At 47.9% G+C, this 22,329-nt stretch overlaps 1 protein-coding gene across 4 annotated transcripts in view; it reads left to right on the top strand.

Annotated features, from left to right (window-relative positions):
* The window catches only part of ANKH (ANKH inorganic pyrophosphate transport regulator), a 186,255-nt gene that overhangs the window by 127,402 nt on the left and 36,524 nt on the right, over positions 1–22,329 (top strand). For all 4 annotated transcript variants that reach the window (XM_064270715.1, XM_064270711.1, XM_003408139.4 and 1 more), the window contains exons 7-8: positions 1,924–2,016; positions 7,217–7,312. In XM_064270715.1, the coding sequence (XP_064126785.1) occupies positions 1,924–2,016; positions 7,217–7,312 (189 nt within the window). The remainder of the gene's footprint in view (positions 1–1,923; positions 2,017–7,216; positions 7,313–22,329) is intronic.

The following is a 22,329-nucleotide window of genomic DNA, read 5'->3' as shown; positions in this document are numbered from 1 at the left end:
TTCCCTCATGGTGGACTTACCTCATGTTCCTAGCACCGCTGGGCATGGCTGTTAGGTGACAGATTTGAACTCTGCCAACTTGTAGGTTTGAAGTTTTTGCTGTTTGGTTTTCTTTTTTTTTTTTTTTTGATTCACATGAGAAAAGACACTCCCTTCCATGGGGAGGAAAGTTAATAGCTTCATGTAAGAAGTATTCAGTTTTCTTATATTAAAAACCAGTGGGCTGTTCTGATTGCACTGGTTGGAAGGGAGTTGAGTTGGGGGTGCCACAAGGCCAGAGACAAACATGTAACATTAGCTCCCTAAGGATGGGATGCAGGCAGAGGTGGAGGCCAGACGAAGGGTATCCAGAGACTGGGGAGGGCTGTACTTCTCACTTTGAGATGAATCGGGCTAGACAACTCTTCAGACAAAGATTAAAGTGGACTATGAGACGTAAAATGATACTGGTGAGGAGTGAGCTTCTTGGCTCAGGTGGACACATGAGACTATGTGGGCAGCTCCTGTCTGGAGGCGAGATAAGAAGGCAGAGGTGGACAGGAGCTGGCTGAATGGACACGGGGAATACAGGGTGGAGAGGAGCGTGCTGTCACATTACAGGGGGAGCAACTAGGGTCACATAACAATGTGTGTATAAGTCTTTGTACGAGAAACTAACTTGAATTGTAAACTTTCACTTAAAGCACAATAAAAAAAGAAAATATTCTTATGATATATATAATATATATTTATTGCACAATTCTTAGAAAACAAAGAGTAGAATATAATTGAGAAAATAAAAACCATCTGCAATCCCATCACCCAGAGTTGCTGACTGTGTGTATCGTTCCAATATTTTTGTGTATCTACATTTTTATGCAAATATGAGATACTACTACTCATTTCCATTTTTCTTTAATGAAATGGCAAGGATATTTTCATGTTATTATATATTCTACTCAAATATAATTTTAATCAATGTCCAAAAAAAAAAACTGGGCTAGACAGAAGAGCTAGATGGTGCCTGGCTACCACCACTGAGCGCCTTGACAGGGATTACAATAGAGGATCCTGGACAGAGCAGGAGAACAATGTAGAACAAAATTCAAATTTACGGAAAAAAAGACCAGACTTGCTGGTCTGACAGAGACTGGAGGAACCACTGAGACTATCGTCCCCAGACACCTTGTTAACTCAAAACTGAAACCACCCCTGAAGTTCACTGTTCAGCCAAGGATTAGACAGGCCTGTAAAACAAACAATAACCTCCCTGAGGAACGTGCTCCATAGATAAGTATATGAGACCAAATGGGCAACACTTGCCCAAAAGCAAAGATGAGAAGGCAGGAAGGGCCAGGAAAATTGGACAAATGGACACAAAGAACCTGGGGGTAGGAAGGGAAAAGGGGGGAGTGCTGACACATTGCGCGGATTGCAACCAGTGTCACAAAACTATTTGTGTATAAATTTTTGAATGAGAAACTTAATTTGCGCTGTAAACTTTCACCTAAAACACAGTAAAGTTAAAAAAAAAAAAAAAAGAAGAATTGGGCTAGACTAGACTAGAGGATTGGGTTTGCTTAATGGAAAGAACAAAGATGTTGGAGTCTGGTGACCTTGGGTTGAAATCTTGGCTTCTGAGCCAGCTCTCTGAGCCTGTTTCTCACTGGATTCTTGTAAAGCAAGACGCATCCTCCTTTCTCTGAGGTCCGCTCTGTTGGCACTCCCCCGCAGACAGCCCGCACCTGTGCCTTAAAGCGCAGCTCTGTGTTATTGTTACCCCTCCCTCCTGTCCTGGGGCTGGCCCTCTGGCACCCAAAGTTGGGGGAGCTGTCAGCTGTGACCACAGCTGAGACCGCTTGTTGCCACGTGGCTGACGGCAGCACTGGAGGTGCCTTCTGCTGATGCAAATGCCAATTCCACTGACTCTCCTTCCTGTTACAGGCGGTGGCGATTTTGACAGCAACGTATCCCGTGGGTCACATGCCATATGGCTGGTTGACGGAAATCCGCGCTGTCTATCCTGCTTTTGACAAGGTGAGCACCTGTGTGGTGTGATGTCTGAAACACTCGTCTGGGTCACTGGCGAGGAGTGTGGTGCCGTTTTTCAGCCTCACCTCCCTTTGTCAGGCAGTGTTGAAGGAGACCATGGAATCTTTTCCTCCAGAAAAAACAAATGAGCACATTTAGGCTTCCGGTGATGCCGCTGCTGTAATGCATTTCCAAATTACCTCCCCATTGTCACCTTTAGGATATTCCAACTGAGAAATTATTTGTTTGCAAAGGGGAAAATAAGCTCTCCAAAGATGGTTTTTAATATGGCTTTTGTTTCTGTGGTCTTTACAGTTACAGCACTAGCTTACTGACAACCCGCTGCTTCAGCTCACAGCTCAGTGCTTGAGCTCAGAGGCGTGTCTCGGTGTGGTGGTGTACATCCCACACAAGTTGTCCACAAAGCAAGCCTGGGTCCAGTTTGGTTTCCATGTGGCCAGCTTACGCCAGCTGAAAACCTCTGTGAACAGCAGCTCTGTTCCCTGACCCCTCTGCTGACACAGCCCAGGGAGGCACGTAAGCCTTCTGACCCGCAGCCTGTGGCAGGGTGGGCTGTCCTACCGGCTATTTAATAAAATCTGCATTTAATTAAAGCTTAATTATTTGAACCTGTAGACTTTTGACCTAAAATGAATGCATGGCAAAGCACACCAAAAGAAAAAAAAAAAGCTATTATACAATATCTTGTCATGAAAACTAGGAAAGATGAGATACCCTGCTACTTGTACTCTGAATAGTGACTTCTTTGCCTTGGTTTTCTATGGAACTAATTCCGAGCAGGAAACCCTGGTGGTGTAGTGGTTAAGTGCTATGGTTGCTAACCAAAAAGTTGGCAGTTCGAATCCACCAGGCATTCCTTGGAAACTCTATGGGCAGTTCTACTCTGTCCTATAGGGTCACTATGAGTCAGAACCCACTTGACAGCAACAGGTTTGGGGTTTTTTTGTTGATCTTGTTAACTCAGAGCATTGCTGATACCAGTTTATCTTCTCCCAACAAGAGTCCTGTGAGGTGAGGCAAGGAAGCCTCTTTGTTGGGGGTCCCAGCAGATCCACTCCGGAAGATTGGGCCCTGTGGCTTTGAGCCTGGCTAACGCTGGGCTCCCCCCTTCCTCTTTCCTGACACCCCATGGGCACATGAAACCCTGGAAAGCCACACAAATCCAGGCCAGCCACAGACTGCAGGAGTTCCTACTTCTTCACATGGCCACTGGCATCTAAAAGGCCACCCTGAACTGTTTGTGGGCCTCTGGGAGGGGCAAGACCTCTGGAGTGGGAGCCAGGAGGGGTGTCTGACCTGCCTCCCACCCCACCTTCACCCTGACCCAAGGGTATCCCATGGGCAACTCCTGACAGGGACGAGGTAGAGGTCAGGTCTGGAAAGATGCCCTCCACTATCAGTACTTCCTCTTCTCTGATCCCAGGGTTCACAGGCAGTTTTCCCACTAGTGCAAGCTCATGCAAACATACACACACACCTCTGCTCACACACCCCTAGCCACGGCGTTCTTCCACACCACCCAGCCCCCATGCTCATTTTCATCTCTATTGCTTTCCTCCTCCTTTTTCATCCCTGCTCAGCCATGCAGCTAGCTCACCTCGGAACACAGTAGGGCTTCCCACCACGCAGCCTAACGTGATGGGTCGTGGTCTAGCCCAAACTCAGCTGTGTGTAGACTGTAAGGACCCGCAACCTACTATAAACGTCTAGTTACAAAAATGGCTTCGACTCCTGCTTTGCAGACCTTAGAGAGTGGACGTCAGGACGCCTGAGTCACTTTCAGGAGAGCCAACCTCCATGTTTGAGTTTCATTCAATCTAGTGACAGAACCGAGTGTTTTCTTTTTAAGGAACATGAGTATAGAAGAAAATCCCGGAAAATCGAACTGTCTATAGGTCTTCCTGCTAAATTTCAGTCTAGTTCTTGGAGAATAAGATGATGTAATAAAACTGGAAAAGAATAGCAGGTACTAAAGTGTTAGAACCTCCTCGCTGTGAAAGTCACGTCCGAAATTGGCTTTGGCTCCCACGGAATAATAAAACTTAACAATACAACACTGTACAGTTTCTGGAGAAGCATCCAAGAAAAGCAGTGTCTTATTCATGCTCACAGAGGTTAGGAGCCACAAAAAAATTCCTCTAACAAGCGTACCTCTAGCCAGAAACTCAGATTACTCGGAACCCTTTGAAAGCCCCACCCTTTGTTTCCATGCCTGCTGGTGAGCTCCCCCAGGCCACTTGTGTGACTGCTGTCTATTCGCCAGCGTTTGAGACCCCTCTGTGTGCACTCCTGGTGGTGTAGTGGTTAAGTGCTATGGCTGCTAACCAAAGGGATGGCAGTGCAAATCTGCCAGGCGCTCTTTCGAAACTCTATGGGGCAGTTCTACTCTGTCCTGTAGGGTCGCTATGAGTCAGAATTGACTAGACGGCACTGGGTTCGGTTTTTTGGTTTTGGTGTGCACTCGGGGAAACCCTGGTGGTGTAGTGGTTAAGCACTACAGCTGCTAACGAAAAGGTCGGCAGTTCGAATCCACCAGGTGCTCCTTGGAAACTCTATGGGGCAGTTCTACTCTGTCCTATAGGGTCGCTATGAGTCGGAATCAACTCAACAGCAATAGGCTTGGTTTGGTTTTGGGTGTGCACTCTGGAAGCCCTGGTGGCATAGTGGTTAAGTGCTACAACTGCTAACCAAGAGGTCAGCAGTTCAAATCCACCAGGAGCTCCTTGGAAACCCTATGGGGCAGTTCTACTCTGTCCTATAGGGTCGTTGTGAGTCGGAATCGACTGAACGGCAGTGGGTTTGGTTTTTGGTTTGGTGTACACTCTGGAAACCCTGGTGGTGTAGTGGTTAAGTGCTACGGCTGCTAACCAAGAAGTCGGTAGTTGGAATCAACCAGCTGCTCCTTTGGAAGCCCAATAGGGCAGTTCTGCTGTGTCCTATAGGGTCACTATGAGTCAGAATCGACTCTGTGGCAATGGGTTTGGCTTTTTCTTTTCTTTTTTTTTTTTCTGGTGTGCATTTCCAGGATTTGCTACATGACAGTTGAAATCCTTGGCTTCTCTGTGGGCTGCAGAATAAGGTATTTAAATTTCCTTGCATAACTCCTGATGGCTCTAGCCAAATATGAACTGAGACTTCCTCTAGTACCGATTCTCTGTCATTTTCAGTTATCATCTAGGAGAGAGGGTGTTCCTGAGCAGATTGGGCACACAAACGGAAACACAGATGCTAATCTAATAACACATTTTAGTTTATTCCAGCCATATTTGCAAAATGTTTGCTATTTTAAATGGGATAGTACACCTGAGGAGCCCCAGCAGCGCAGTGGTTAAGAGCTGGGCTGCTAACCAAAAGGTCAGCAGTTCGAATCCACCAGCCACTCCTTGGAAACCCCATGGGGCAGTTCTACCCAGTCCTATAGGGTCCCTATGAGTCGGAACTGACTCAACAGCCGCAGGTTTTAGTGCACCTGAAGAGGTGTAGCTCACTGTCATCTCACCTGGGTGGCGTCTGGGTTTTTGTGAGATTGCTTTACTCCCTCCAAAGTGGCCTCTTTCTCACCCCACCAGCCACTCACCACCCTTACAGACTCCTGGGGTGATATGGACACAGAGATCTCCTGCCCACTGTGATTTTTACTCTGTGATGTCCACAGTCTAGTATTCAGAAAACAGATACATCCTGGAGACTGTTGTGGGCTGCCAGCAGGTCGATTCCCACTCGTGGAGACCCCGTATGTCACAGATAGAACTGTGGAGACTGCCGTGTATCACAGATAGAACTATTCTATATGGTTTTCTTGACTGTAATTGTAATGGAAGTAGGTTGCCAGGCCTTTCTTCCGCAGTACTGCTGGGTGGGCCCAAACCACTAACCTTTAGGTTAGCAGTCTAACCATTTGCAGCACCAAGGGCCCTTGCCCTAGAGACTAGAGTTAAGAAAATGTAAGATCATTTAGAGGTTCGAGCTGGTGGCATTGCTAAGGGGAAGGGCCTGGAGAGGTTGCCTCAGCCTCCTCTTAAAGGACAAGTCAGAGCGCTTTCCAAGTGGCCCATGTGATAGTTCTGCTGCTGTGTCCTTATTAGGTGGTGTATGGAGCCAGGTGTGTAGGGTTCGTTTAAGTCAGCCCCAGGACTAATTGGCTCCCTAATGAGGTGGGGGTTGTTTTTCTTGCTGGTTTTCACGGCTGAGAGGCCAGGCGCTCTGATTGGGAGCTGGATGTGCTCAGCATGGAGCCGTGATGGCCACAGGTTTGGAGAAACAGAAGAGGCCTTCTCAGCCATCTCCATTGTTTGCTTAAAATTCAATGTAACAAATGGTTTTTTAGGACCTTGTCTACTCAAGAACAAGTGTGCTAAGTGCTACAGGGGCCCCAGAGATGGGTAGGACCCACAGTCCTTTAGCTTGCAGAGGGGTTTGAACGCGTGCCCCACTGAATGCAGGATAGGATGCCACACCTGCCCTTGGAGAGGTCCAGACGCCAGGCATTACAGGAAATGGGGTCCAGTGTTGGTGGAGAGGTCAGGGATCAGAAAGGCTTTCAGGAACAGATGGGCCTGGAAGAAAGGGGCGTGTTTGCATGTCAGATGATCCAGCAGGGGAAGCAGAAGCACAGAGAAATGAAAGCACAGGTGTGTTGGGGAAGAGAAAGACGCCCCATTGGCTGGGACGGGAATATGGGCTGAGTGTAACAGTGGGAAAAGTGAGTCCACTTTAGAATAAGAGCGCCTGGAGTGCCCTGCCGAACTTATGCCACTTTGGAGGGGAGGAACGGCCCTGAAGGTCACTGAGAAGGGCCATGGCATTTAGGGAGTTATCCGTGGTGGCCAGACACAGGGTCCACTGGGGCCAGGAGGGGATACCTGGGACAGGTAACAGGCTTCAGAGCTGGAGCCCTGAACCAGGCAAGATGAGCAGCCTAGCACCAAGGAGAGGGGCTGGTTCAGGAGGTTCCAAGGGGCATTCAGTCCAGAATCCTCTCTGGTTAATAGTCATGTACAGAAACTTGACGGCCTTCTGAGAGAGCCTCAATGTGACAGCCATCCTCCAAGCTGTCATTTGGTAAAATCTGTACCTTAGACACATCAGATGAAACAGGAAAGAACTGCTCCTGCAGATCCACGTGTGGTCGGCCAAGGGTAACCCTGAACCCCGTCGTCACCACTGTCCTTCTCCTTACCCCTAGAACAACCCCAGCAACAAATTGGTGAGCGCCAGCAACACCGTCACGGCGGCCCACATCAAGAAGTTCACCTTCGTCTGCATGGCCTTGTCGCTGACGGTAAGGACAAGGGGGAGTTGCGGTTTTAAAGGGCGCGATCTTGTATTCCATAATGTGATGCAGATTCATCAACAACCACCTCAAAACATTTTCTTCCCAAAATACGAACAATTGTCATTCGAGGAGGGCAGTGAGTCTGGTCACACAGCATCTCTTCTGGCCGTTTTCAGGACTTCTTAGGCCCTGAAGAAAGGCAGGCTGCCTGTGATTTTTATGCGTAATTTTGTCTTGCTGAATAATTTCCAGCCCATTTCAAACATCCACAGTCTATAACCATCCCTGTCCCTTTTCCAAATGTAATTGGTGTTGTTTGTCTCCCTGTTAAATGGTCCTTTCCTAGTTACATTTCTGCGAATGTATCCTACTTAGTTGTCATTCAGCAAATACTGACTAGATCCCAGGCCCTGTGTGTGTGCCACGGACACAGCTGTGAACAAGCACGGACGTGACCCACAATGGCCAGTGGCCATGTGCATAGCCTAGCTAACCTACAGCCATCCAGCTCACACGTACAGGGTAATGTTCAGAAAACCTAAAGTGTTTACTTGCTGTATCATCCGAAGCACATGGTACGTTATTAAGGCTTGCTTATAACATGTATCAACAGTAGCAAAAAACAGCATTTGTTTATACCCACCAGCTGCCATCGAGTGGACTCTGACTCGTGGCACCTCCACGTGTGTCAGAGCGGAGCTGTGCACCATAGGGTGTTCAGTGGCTAATTTCTTGGAAGTAGACCATCAGGCTTTCTTCCAAGCGCCTCTGGGTGGACAGGAAGCTCCAATCTTTCAGTTAGCAGCCAGTGCTTTAACAGTTTGCTCCACCTAGGGACTCTTTGGAGTATAAATGTGAAGATGAGAATGGGATAAACTCGGTTGGGTTCTGCTTGTTTGTAGTTGTGGTTACACATTTCCTGTTGAGTCCCATCAAAAATCTCCGTTTATATCAGACAATGTAAGTATGTTACAGAAACACCTGGGTGTGTGCAGTTCTCCTTATAAGTAAGTAACTGAGTGGGCTTGAGGCAACAAAAGGTGCTGGGTCGTGCTGGTAATAGGAACATCTGTCTTTCCACCATTATCAAAAGAGCCCTTTTCTTGGTGAGCACTGTTAGTGGTCCTTTAAAATCAAGCCCTACACACTTTTTAAACTTTTGGTGGACTTTTTTTTTCAAAGGCCAGAGCTTAATACTTGATCCATTGATCTCCCCCTGAGTAGATGTAGCAAGACAACATGAGATAGTAGCCCATCACACAACAGCACCAAGGCCGCTGAGTCATGGCTTGTGTCGTCACCTGCCTCCCACCGTGCTGTCTCCCATAAAACCCGGGGTGGTGGCTGGCACATTCCAGGGCCACCTCAGCAAGGAGGCATTCTGATAGCCTGCTGTGCAAGGCAGGTCAGGCTACCCCAGGCAACCCTGCTGCCTGTTAGTGCTGCTCCCTCTGTGGTGTGCAAATTTTTCCATAGTTCCCTAAAACATGAACAAAACACCCAGCAACCTTGAAACTGTTCAAGAACATTTTAGGAAAAACAGAGCTAGTTTCCATTCCAGGAACAGACCTCAGCTTTTGGAGACTGTTAAGTGACTGGAGGTTGAGTTGACTCTGATGCCAGCTTCTGTGACTTGGACCTCATCAGCGTAGAAAGTTAGAGCTATTGGTTGTTGCTTGCTCGGCGGTCCAGATACTGACCTGACCTCCTCTGTCTTCTCTCGCTCTTTTCAAGAAGCATCTTCCCACAGCAAGAGTTGGGTCCAGTGGAGAACTTTACTTCACTGGGTGTAAGGGTGTTCCTTCTCTCGTTCAGTTTGCTGGCAGTAATTTATACCTCTAAAAAGTTATCCTGCAACAAGTTTGTTTTGGAATTGTAACTGCTGAAGATCTGGGAAATGCCTGTATGTCTCATGTAGAGATTTTATTTATTTAAGGATTTTAATCCTAAATCGAAAACCATCTCCAGCTAGAAGTGTCTCAGGGTAGATAGTCACCATGGAGACTCAGAATCTTTTGTTGGAAAAGACCTTGGAGATGAGCTAGTCAAGAACCATAATTTTTCAGAAAAGGAAATGAAGAGAATGAGTGGCTTATCCAAGTACCCAGTAACAGAACCAGCCAGCTGGAACTCAGCTTTCTGGTGTCGTTCTTTAGTGCCCTTTGCTCTGGGCCACACTGTTTCCAGAAAGTCAGGACAGACACCTGGTCCTAGTGCCCCGGAATGGTGGAAATAGTGGTTTCTTAGAATATTGAAACCAGTGGCGTTTGAGTCTGCAGCTTACGAAGTGTTCCATCCATCGTCTTTGTGATGATTCAGTTGACCCAACATCTTGGCTAAAGGAATTGTCATTCAAAGAAGCCTAGAAAAAAATGAAGGGATTTTTCAAAATTAAAATGTTAAACTCTCCTTCTGGTGTGCTGTTGTCAGTTGCTGCGTCGTCAGCTCCGACTCCAGGCGACCTTGTGTACAACAGGACAGAACGTCGCCTGGTCCTGCACCATTTTCGTGACTGTTGGTATATTCGTGTCCGTTGTTGAGGCCGTTGTGTTAGTCCGTCTCACTGAGGATTTCCCTTGTTATTGCTGACCCCTCTACTCTACTAGACATGATGTCCTTCTCTAGCAATTGGCCTTTCCTGACGACATCCCCAAAGGAAGCAGTCTGACATCTCACTATCCTTGCTTTTAAGGAGCAGCATTCTGATTATATTTCATCTAAGGCTGATTTGTTCGTTTTAATGCATATATACCATTTTTCTGTGGTGGCGTAGTGGTTAAGAGCCACAGCTGCTCACCAGAAGGTCAGCAGTTCGAATCCACCAGGCACTCCTTGGAAACCCTATGAGGCAGTTCTGTTCTGTCCTACAGGGTTGCTAGGAGTCGGAACTGACTTGACGGCACTGGGTTTGGTTTGGGGGTTTTTTCGTATACCTTTTTTAGCACTTACCAACCTCTACTTCTACTCTAAGGTTCTGAACTTATTAAGGCAGCGTCTGTGTCATAGTCATCTTTATCACCAGAACCTAGCCTACTGCCTGACACACAGAAACTGCACAACAAATGTTTCATAAACACAAAAATCAACCAAATCTCAGCTATGAGATAAAGGGCCAGACATCTACCCATAGCACCCACCCCTGGTGAGCGACAGTCTCCTTACTTAGACTCCGTTTATCCTATATTTAAAGCTTTTAAGAGGCTCTTTACTCTCAAGTCTATTTTCTTTATTTAATTTTAAAAATTGCTAATGTTAGGGAATTAATGTAGCAGAGGTCATTGAAACACTCAAGAGAAGCACATTTGGTGCTATTCCAGTGGTTGATAACTGTGCGCAAAGTAGAAACTCTGTGATGATCTTCTCCATGCGTCTTGGAGAAGAGCTCACTCCTTGAATCCTGTGGACACTCTGCGATGTAGCTTCTTTTCAAAGGGAGACCTTTACTATCCAGGACAAGCAGCCATTCTTCCCATTGGAATGGGCTCAGTCCTTGGGTTCTGGCATTTTGGGTTCAATGTATCTGTCTTTGCCTGTGAAAAATATGGCTAAGTCACTTTTTACAATTAATCGATGTTAGTTGCCATCAAGTCAATTCCAACTCATAGCGACCCCATGTACAACAGAACGAAATGTTGCCTGCTCCTGCACCATCTTCGTGATCATTGGTATGCTCAAGCCCATTGTTACGGCCGCTGTGTATTTTGAGTGCCTTCCAAGCTGGGGGTTCATCTTCCAGCAGTATATCAGACAATATTCGGTTGTGAGCCATAGAGTTTTCAATGGTTAATTTTCAGAAGTAGACTGTTAGGTGTTTCTTACTCGCCTATCTTAGTCTGAAACCTGCCCACCACGGGTGACCCTGCTGGTATTTGAAATACTGGTGGCGTAGCTTTCAGCATCACAGCAACACACAAGGCACCACAGTGGGACAAACTGACAGGTGATGGTGGTGGTTACAATTAATGTTGTTATTGTTGGTCATAGTGACCCCATGTGACAGAGTAGAACTGCCCCAAAGGGTTTTCTTAACTATAATCTTTACAGAAGCAGATCGGCAGGTCTTTCTCCCGTGGTGCCACTGGGTAGGCTCTGCCAGTCTCTGAAATGCTTCAGTGACATATATTCATGTATTCCCTACCATAGATTTTAAATTTAGAGTATCTATTCTACTCTAAAAATCAGTTCTCCCCTCATACTCTTGTCCTGAAGGATTATTTTTAACCAATGACTCGAAGGGCAACAAAAGTTCCCCGTCCATTCGGAAGAGATGAATTTGAAGGAATGAAGAAAAATAGAAGTCCTTGCTCTTACTGGTAGCATCTTGCTTTCAGTCCTTGGGAGCTGCCTGTCAGCATGCTCAGCAGGAGAGCGCTGATTTCTTCAACCATCTGATGAGAGCAAGGTGAGAAAAAGGGTAGCTGTAGTCAATCAAGAAGATAAGATTCAAAATGGTAGAGTGGTCAGATAAAAATTAATCCGCTCAGTAGCAATGGAGGGGTGGACATAATGCAGACCAAGGCTAGGAAGGTGAGCGTGGCTGGACAAGCTGCTGCTTTGGGGGACGGTAAACCAGCAGTCCCAAAACACATACAGCTTAAGACCATTTGGAAGAACAGCTTCAGATAGGATGCCTGAGTGTGCAAATGTACAGCATAGTGGCCGTGCAGAAAAGAGTACGTGGCCAGCTAGTGACCAGAGATGCAAGCGAGAAGGCAGCACTTCCAGGGCCAAAGCTGCAGCTGGTGCTGAGAGCAGAGGCCAGTGGCCGCTTTGGCCCAGAACCTTCCACAGAGCCCTGGTCTCCATCAGGTATGTGCCTGACTGTAAAGTACAGTGATAATTTAAAAAAACAGTTGTCATTGAGTCAACTCTGACTCATGGTGACCCCACGTGTGTCTGAGTAGAACTGTGCTCCATAGCGTTTTCAATGACTGAGTCAAACCTCTGCCAAGGTGCCTGTGGGTGGACTCAAGCCTCCGACCTTTTGGTTAGGAACCAAGCGTGTTAACTGTTTGTACCACCCGGGGACTCCACAGTGATAACCAGGATGTCCTAAAAGGTGGGGCTTGTCTAGCTGGACAGTCCTGGTGACCACAGGCTGAGGGCGGCAGCCATGAGCGCACCACAAGGGAGCAGGAACAGCCATCTTCCTCTTGGGGAAAGGAACTGGGAATGCTGAACTTGAGGAAGTGCTCTGCCTCGTGTAAACCCTCAGCTCTGTCCTAATTCCCTTGGGATCCTACACCTGAGGGTAAAATAGAAACCACTAGCCAGCGTGGGACCTGTCCTCCCAACAGCCCTTCTGGTGAGGAAGATGCATCCCAGAAGGGTAACGGGCCTGCCTCCCTGTCCTGGATGCTAGGCCAATTCACAGAAGCCAATGGATCACGTTGCTAGGTTTACCAAATTTGCTGATTACTCAGAACGTGTTTTGTAAACTCTATTTAAAGCTCATGGAAACCCTGGTGGCGTAGTGGTTAAGTGCTACGGCTGCTAAGCAAGAGGTCGGCAGTTCAGATTCGCCAGGCGCTCCTTGGAAACTTTATGGGGCAGTTCTCCTCTGTCCTGTAGGGTCACTATGAGTTGGAATCAACTCGACGGCAGTGAGTTTGGTTTTGGGTTAAAGTTCATAGCAAATCAAATTAAATGGGGAGGTTTTAACAGCTTTCAGTGATTTTAGTTGACCGCTTCCCATCTTGACTCCACAGTAGCATTTTAAGGACGCTTGATTTCTCTCTGTTCAAGCTCCATGATGCACTAGCTTTGGGGAACTGGGTGCGGCGGGGCGGGGGTGGGGTCTGCTCCTGGAGAAGTGAGGAAGGATCCATGCAGATGAAGGCTTGGCGGCTGATAGGCCTCCTCAGCCCCTTGGTGTACAGTAGAAATGTGTCTCCATCCAGATGGATCTTGGTGAGGAGAGCTATCTGGGCACTTTTGTGCAGTGAACAACCAACACAGTCAATACCCAGCCCCCCTGGATGCTGAGCTCAGAAAAAGTCAGAGAGGGGGCAGCCGAGAGTGAGGGTCAAGGAAAGGGGGAGGCTGAAGTTCAGAGAGACGGGTAGCAGGAGAGTTGAAAGAAGGGGAAGATTAAGGTCTGAAAAAGAGGGGCGATTGGGAGTCAGGCAAGGGTGGGGCGCATGGACAGAGGTGGAGGTACAGACAGGTGGGAGAAATGGGGGCAAGCCTGACCGCTCAAGACACCGAGAGCCTTCCCTGCCCTCCAAGGCCCTGTCAGCCCTTTAGCAAAAATTGCTGTGAACTTCATGAAAGTTAAAAACAGATAAGTTTTTTTTTTTTTTTTTTTTTTAAATCAGTAAATTTGGCAAATTATCCATTGGCCAAATGGATTACTTCACAGGTTTATCTTTGGTGAACGGGCCTGTTTCAGGAAGCCGGGAGCGGAGTGACGCTGTCACCAGACTTCTCCAGAGTTGGCTCTGCCCAGTCACAGGGCTGTGCCGGGGCCTCCAGATGGCACCCTAGTTCCTTGGCAGATGCTGCTTTTTATTTGGCCCCTCTTGGCCTCAACGTAGAGAGGCTGCTGTGTGTGTGTGTGCGTGCGTGTGTGCATGCGTGTGTGCACGCATGTGTGCGTGTGTGTGCGCATGAGTGTGTGTGTATGCATGCGTGTGTGTGTGCGTGTGTGTGTGCGTTGCTGTCACTTCAGGCACAGAGAAGGAAGCCTGCAGCCATGCCGTCAAACCAGGATATCCGTAGACAGTGGCTGTTGGTGCTGAAGGATCTGGTTCTTTATAAAAAAAAATTAAATAGGTCTTTGCTCTGGACCTTTCTGAGCCTTGCTTTTTGAGGTCAGTGGGTGCTAGAAGAAGACCATGAACCTGTGGCTTCCTGCAAACACCATCACGGTGCTTGTCTTGGTGTGCAGCTGTGGCCTGCATCCGTGGTGGCCAGCCCTGCAGTGCTTTGCCACGACACTGACCTGCAGTTACCTACACCTTCTGTCCCAGTGGTTCTGAAAGCAAGGAATCTTCTAGACATCCGTTAAGGCCATGTGGATTGACTAAGCTGACTTAACCTCGGAGCCTTTTTAAATTTTTCCTTCACTGAGTGGTACACGGCCTGAGCTCAGAGCGTCCTTATTTTACCTGAAAGAGCCAATGACTGAATTTCCGGCACTGGGTCAGACGGCCCACTTGTTCAGGCGCAGTGATGTCAACACACTTCCACCATGACATGAAATTATTCCGGGGGTCTCTTCATACCTTCTGAGCCCAGCAGAACCCTGAAAGAACCTTGACGTGAGGCTGGTAACAGTGCCTCAACGGTCCAGTCTCTACAATCAGTTCCAGGCTGTGTTCAGGCTTGTCTTGAACCTTCACTAAGAAGTAGCATGAAAAATGTTTCAGCTCTCACCAAAACCACAGAGTCATGGTGCCTACATCATGGCCAACACCTCTGAACTCCCCCTGTGAATCAGTGCGCTCAAAACCAGGAATGGGTTCAGATTCAGGGCTGCGTGTTACACAGTAATGTCTGTGGGGCCCTCATACAGTCTGACTGGGCTCTTTGTGTTTTCTAGTTTAAAAAGGGGGTGGAGAGCAGAGGGAGAGGGATTCCCTCAAGCTTGAATCCAGGGCCATGCAGTTCAGTGCTGAGAAAGGTGGGCCTCGGAGCCACAGTGCCACATTCAAATCCCAACTCCACCAGTCACCAGCTGGGTGGCTTTGGGAAAGTCACTTAAAAGTCTGTAAGCCTCAGTTTCCTTATCTGCCACGTGGGATGATAAGAATACCCACCTTATAAGACTTTAAAAGGGATAATAGCATAGTACCTGGCATCCTTTAAGCAAAGAATGCTATCAGCTCCGCCACCAGGGTGCTCGCTCAGGGAGTCCCAAACATGTGGGAGTCAGAGCTAGGAATAGGCAGCTGGGTGTGTAAATAAAAGGCTGTTGGTATATTCAATGCCAACAAATAATTGTTAAAAAAAATTATAATATTTTTAGTTTAAAATATATACGTATTTAAATATATGTGGAAATGTATATCCTTCTAAATTTCTGTGAGATTATTTGGTGTTTTAAGAAAATCAGTCTCATGGTAGATATGTACACACCTTCCCTAGACAGAGCCCCACACATACATTTGACACGTGTGGGCCCCATTTTTCCCCACTGGGACAGGCAGTGCTCACCCCAGCCCTGGGTCACCCTGCGAATTCAGAAGTGCCAGTGATGTGTCAAGGTGTTGTGCACGCAGAGAGAAGTTAATATGTTTAGTCATCTGGCTAGACGTCTGATGTAGCTGTAGACCTCAGTCAGATAATAGAAATACCAGTAAGGAACGATTCTGAGTTACACCTGCACCTGTTAAGTATGCTTGCATTTTTGGGTCCTGGACCAGACTAGAAGAACACCTGTGTGTACGTGAGAAACTTGATCGTGGGGGGTACTGCCTGATGGGCAGAGCTGTGTGGAAGCACCCCGCATTTCTCCTGTTTGGCCTCCAGGATTCCTGGAAGAATTGCCTACAGACACTCACAAGCCCAGTCCTCCTGCTTCCTGTTTAACCTGACACCACCTGGTTGTCCCCCCACCAAGGCCACTTCCTCTCCTTCCTCAGGGAGTAAGGGAGCCCTGTGTCTTCCTGGACCCTTCTTTCCATCTCTGGTTTTGCCACATTACCTTTTATATCCTTATGGAACTTGCTGAAACCCCTACTGGCTCTTTGTTCCCACTCTGGTGAGCCCCCATCAGCTCTGACCTTACACATCTGATATCGCCGACTCCCCCATCCTTGTTTCCTTTCTCAGACTCTGGTCCCAGCCACCTCACTCCTACGCCCTCACTCTGGAAGGCCATGGCTTCCATTGCTTCAGCTGCCATCTTTGGCTGGTTTCCAGATTGCTGTCTTTGACCCAGATCTCTCTCCCGAGCTTCAGGCCCAGATGTCTGACAGCTGACTGCACAGATCACTTTGGTTTCCCACAGGGATATACAGCTCAACCTGTCCAAAAGGGAACCCACATCTGCAACCCCCAAGGGCTTCTCTGCTCTGCCCCCTGTTTCAGTGACCACAGCTGCCTGGGTGTCCTCTGGGCTCCGCCCCGTCTCTCACCCAGCGCCTACTCACTAGCAAAGCCTTGTCTCTTCTGCCTCCTAAACGCCTTTCCATCACCCATTTCTCCATTCTGGTCATCATTCTTATTTCGGATTCCACAGCTCCCACCTTGATGGATGCAATAGCCCTTCACTGGCCTGTCCTTCTCCAGCTAGGTCTTTACGCTGTGGTCAGTGTAAACATCACCCGCACAAAAACCCTTCGTTGGCTCTCCAGCACCCACAAGATAAGCCCAAGCCCACAACAGCGGGAATAAGGCCCTTAGCAAACCTTTGCTTGTCTTCTCCCTCATCTCAACTGCCCTCCGCGCTCCATTCCAGTGACGTGAGGCACTTGGAGCTCGGGCCATTATGTGTCTCTCTCACCCCAGGCCTTTTCCCACCCCTCTGCTTTTTGCAACACTCTCTCTGTCCTCCACACCCTCTTTCCTCCTCATTCAGCTTATGCAGCTCCAACTTACTCTTTAGATGTCAACTTAGATGCTATCAGCCAGTTGCTCTCATCCCCACAAGGTGGCTTTAAGTGTTCCACGTCCTGCATTTTGACACTTAGCACTGTGTAATAATGGCCACAGGGCAGTGGTGGTTCAGTGCTAGAATTCCTGCCTTCCAGGCAGGGGACCCAGGTTGACTCCTGGCAAACGCACCTCAAGTACAGCCACCGCTGTCTGTCAGTGGAGGCCGGCTTGTTGCTGTGAGCCTGGACGGGTTTCTCCGGAGCTTCCAGACTAAGACGGACTAGGAACAAAGGTCTGGTAACCTACTCCCAAGAATCAGCCACTGAAAACCGTCTGGCCCACAATAGTTTGCTCTGCAGCTGATCCTGGGGATAGCACAGGACCAAGCAGCGTTTCGTTCCGTTGTGCCAAGGGTCACCATGAGTTGGGGGCCGGTTCGCTGGCAGCTAACAACAACAAAATGTACCAGCCAGAGAGTGTTGCAGCCTCGCAAGGGTAGGGCTCGTGTCTGCCGTGCACGCTGTTGAATCCAGCATGGTGCCTGCCACACAACAGGTGCCCAATAATTGTCTCTTGAATGAATGCATAAAATAAGCACATTGTTATAATAATCAAACTAATACCTGGTTTGATAGGAATCTCATAGGTCCCAGAGAATCAGAGCTATGGAAGCAGGGGACTAGAGGGGTAGGGAGATAGAGGTCATTAGGTTGCATTGTCACTTCTCATTGACAGAGGGATGGGGAGGTGATCCTCTCTGCTCTTTGTCACAGAGTGACTCTCACCCCTGTGCCACACGGCCAAAAAACATCCAAACCTGCTGCCGTCATAGCAACCCTATAGAACAGAGTAGAACTGCCCCATAGGGTTTCCAAAGAGCAGCTGGTGGATTCGAACTGCAAACCTTTTGGTTAGCAGCTGTAGCTCTTAACCATTACACCACCAGAGTTAGCTGAAGGCCATTTTTATATCTTTTTAACAGCCTGGCTTCCAGACCCTTTGGTGTTTGGGTTCCCCTCTTTGATGTGGCCTCAGCTTATCAGTGCTGCTCTGAAAATGTGGGACACAAACTCCAAACCGGGCCTGACCTGGGCCTAGTCCAGTGGATTAGAAATGTCTTCTCATGAATGCAGCCTAAGGCTACATTGGCATATATATGTATATATTACCTGTTGCCATTGAGTCAGTTGGACGCATAGTGACCTTATAGGACACAGAGTGGACCAGCCCCGTAGGGTTTCCAAGGAGCAGTTGGTGGATTTGAACTGCCGACCTTTTGGTTAGCAGCCAAACACTTAACCACTGCACCACCAGGGTGCCATCTATCTATCTATATACACACACATGTATATACATATACCAAAAAATCTGTTGCCATCAATTAGATTCCAACTCATAGTGACCCTATAGGACAGAGTAGAACTGCCCCATAGGGTTTCCAAGGAGCGCCTGGTGGATTCCAACTGCGAACTTTTTGTTTAGCAGCTGTAGCACTTAACTACTACGCCATCAGAGTTTCCATGTATGTATACGTATATATAAAATTTTACTTTTGTTGTTGAGAATGTACACAGCGGATACACACCAATTCAACAATTTCTACACGTATAGTTCAGCGACACTGATCACATTCTTCGAGTTGTGCAGTCATTCTCACCCTCCTTTTCTGAGTTACTCCTCCCCCATTAACAAACTCACAGCCTCCTAAGTCTCCTATCTAAGCTTTCAAGTTGTTGTTGTCAGTTTAATCCCGTATAGATAGAAAGAGCACAATGCTGAAGGCAGACATTCTTTACTAGATAAGCTAAGCTGTTGTTTGGTTTTAAAGACTTCAGGGATATTTCACATGAGCTCTTCAAACAGGGCACTGCTACTAGATCAAACCCTAGAACCGGTAAGATCCAGCGGGCCATGTTCTGTGGCAGTCAGGGATCTCCCCACTCTAGAATCCACATGCGCCCATGTCCAGCACCCTCTAGAATCCTTACCCTCCACCTCCCTCTGCTTTCTCAGCCACAGCTACAAGTGTTCTCCTACAGCAGGATGTTAATGGAGTCCTCAGCATATTAAAGTTGCGGTGGAGCACCCTGTCCCCTGGCATCGCCTTTGGTCTTCTCCTAGTCACGTTTGCTCTCCCTTCTCAATTTTAAGATGATGTCCTGTGCCAGGAAGAGGGAGATGTTTCGAACATACCCCGAGCTCCTAGCAGTTCTTTGTGTTTTTCTCTTCTTACTTTGAATATATATTTTAAAGCGCTTTTCTTTTAAATCTGGAGCCCTGGTGGCACAGTGGTTAAAAGCACCGTTGCAAACCAAAAGGTCAGCAGTTTGAATCCACCAGCGACTCCTTGGAAACCCTGTGGGGCAATCCAACTGTGTCCTGTAGGCTCGCTATGAGTTGGAATCCAGTTGACAGTAATGGGTTTTTTCCTTTTAATCTTAGCATTTTTACCCATTCCAGCTTCCACCTTTCTGATTCTGCTTTTATGGTTTAGGATACATTATTTGGCACCACTGTCCTCAGGTTTCCACCCTTGTCCTGCCCTGGTCCCTTTCAGATGCAGACCCCAGGCATCTCTGAGGCAGAAAGGACAGAGCCTTCAGGAACAGACCCTGTGGGTACCTCCCCACTCCCTTCCCTCTGGCCTTTTTCCCAGAGTCCCTTGTCCAAGCCCAGCACTACCCTTCCCACCCCTGCCCTGGCCTGTCTGCCCCTCGGCCTTCTCAGGCCATCCTGCACTGGCTCGGGCTCTGCCTCAGGTGCCACTCCTCCTCTCTGCTGGCAGATGCTGCCTTGTCCAGGTGTCCCTGTCCACCTGTGCTCCCCAGCACCAGCTTCTCGCTGCCAGACGCCCAGGTCACATCATGTCCACTTGTCTGTCCTCCCTGAGAGCAGCAGTCCTTGGAGGCAGCTCTGACTCTGGGCCGCAGGAGAGTCTAGGAGCGGGGAACGGAGCACAGATGCGCGTTGGCAGATGTCCTCAGTGTCCCCTTCCGTGCCACAGCGTGTTTCTCCTCAGGCTGCGCTGACTTCTCCAGGCACCTCCATTTTCCTCCTCAAGGCCTCTCGTGGTCATATGGACAGGGTTTCACTTTGAGAGCTTCCCAACCACCGTTTCAGAATCACTATCATTAGCCTTTTTTTTCTCACGAATTCTTAATCCCTTTTTGTTTTTTAATTTCCCTGGTTACTGTGAATTCAGAGATGACATGGTCACTGTCTCCCAAGCCCACAGCCACAAGTGTCCTCTTTGACCGAGTTACATCCAGTGACTAGGTCGCTTGTCCAGCTTCCCCAGCCTCCTGAGCTAGGAGATGATAAGGCCTGTCTGGGCAGGCTGAGGCTGGAGCCTGCAGTAAGGGGGAGAGCCGCGAAGGGATCTGCTGAGGTCCTCTCCTCACCTCCCACTTCTGGAAAGATCCAGACTGGGATTGCAACACAGCATGGCTACCTCTGAGGTGCCTGATTGCCTGCCAGAGCCTTGGAGACTGTGTCCCAAGGCCACCAGGAAATGGAGCCCCAGCAGAACATAAGATTCAGATATTTGGTATTTCACACTTAGTCCTAGAGCTTCAGAACGCCAGACCTCAGAGAGACCTTCCCAGGAGAGAGAGAGAGCAAGAGGCCACAGCCGCTGCACAGGGGAGCATCTGAAAAATCCACTCTCAGCTCGTTTCTCTGTGACATGCGTGATAATCCCTCGCAGTGAAGTTCAGCTCATCCTGAAATGTTTTTTATGCTGTTCTCACTAGATAAGTTCTCAGGAAGCACAAATCCCAAAGATACAAACAGAACAGACCTCTCCCTCTCCACCTCCCCCTCCAGAGCCTGTCTCGCCTCTGAAAGGCAGCAAGGTTACCGACAGTGTATTTATAGTGTCCTTAATTCCATGGAGGCCGGCTCCAGCCACCTGCTCTCCCTGAAGGTCTAGGGCACTGCTGACAAATGAGGGCAGAGGCCCGGCCTGGACTTCTGGCCCAACACTGCCTCACGCAGCCCCAGCTACCTCAATGAGGAAGTTTGTTTCATAATTTAAGGGCCAGTTTTGCATCTTGGAGATTATTATGGGCTTCGCTCCCATTTTTATACTACCCACCTATGATGAGTGGTGCCTGATATACACTGTACATATAATGTTATATATTATCCACGTATGGTGACTGGTACCTGATACACACTGTACATATAATGTTATATACTATCCACATATGACAAGTGGTGCCTGATACACACTGTGCGTATAATGTTATATACTCTCCATGTATGTTGTTGTTCTTGTTGTTAGTTGCTGTTGAGTCGGTTCCAACTCACAGCAGCCCTGTGTACTACAGAACAAAACACTGTGCTCACAATCATTTTTATGCTTAAGCCAGTTGTTGCAGCCACTGTGTCAGTCCATCTCGTTTTGGGTCTTCCCCTTTTTTCGCTAACCCTGTACTCTACCAAGCATGATGTCCTTCTCTGGGGATTGATCGTCCTGATAACATGTCCAAAGTATGTAAGATGCAGGCTCACCAGCCCTGCTTCTAAGGAGCATTCTGGTTGTACTTCTTCCAAGACAGATGTGTTTGTTCATTTGGCAGTCCATGGTATCTTCAATATTCTTTACCAACACCACAATTCAAAGGCGTCAGTTCTTCACTCTTCCTTATTCATTGTCCACCTTTCACATGCATAAGATGCAATTGAAAATACCATGGCTTGAGTCACGTGCACCTTAGTCTTCAAGGTGACATCTTTGCTTTTCAGCATTTTAAAGAGGCCTTTCGCAGAAGATTTGCCCAATGCAATGTGTCTCTTAATTTCTTGACTGCTGCTTCCATAGGTGTTGATTGTGGATCCAAGTAAAATGAAATCCTGACAACGTCAGTCTTTTCTCCATTCATCATGATGCTGCTCATTGGTCCAGTTGTGAGGATTTTTGTTTTCTTTATGTTGAGGTGCGATCCATACTGAAGGTTGTGGTCTTTGATCTTCATTAGTAAGTGCTTCAAGTCTTCTTCACTTTCAGCGAGCAAGGTTGTGTCATCTGCATATTGCAGGTTGTTAATGAGTTTTCCTCAAATCCTGATGCCCCGTTCTTCTTCATACAGTCCAGCCTCTCAGATTATCTGCTCAGCGTACAGATTGAACAGGTATGGCAAAAGGATACAACCCTGACATGCACCTTTCCTGACTTTAAACCATGCAGTATCCCCTTGTTCTGTCTGAACAACTGCCCCTTGATCTACATACAGATTCCTTATGTGCACAATTAAGTGTTCTGGAATTCCCATTCTTCACAACGTTATCCATAATTTGTTATGATCCACACAGTCAAACGCCTTTGCATAGTCAACAAAACACAGGTAAACATCTTTCTGATATTCTCTGCTTTCAGCCAGGATCCATCTGACATCAGCAATGATATCCCTGGTTCCACGTCCTCTTCTGAATCCAGCTTGAATTTCTGGCAGTTCCCTGTCAGTATACTGCTGCAGCTG

The sequence above is a fragment of the Loxodonta africana genome, chromosome 2 (assembly GCF_030014295.1).
Source record: "Loxodonta africana isolate mLoxAfr1 chromosome 2, mLoxAfr1.hap2, whole genome shotgun sequence".
NCBI classification, from domain to species: Eukaryota; Metazoa; Chordata; class Mammalia; order Proboscidea; family Elephantidae; genus Loxodonta; species Loxodonta africana.
This window is presented reverse-complemented; position numbering and strand designations above follow the sequence as displayed.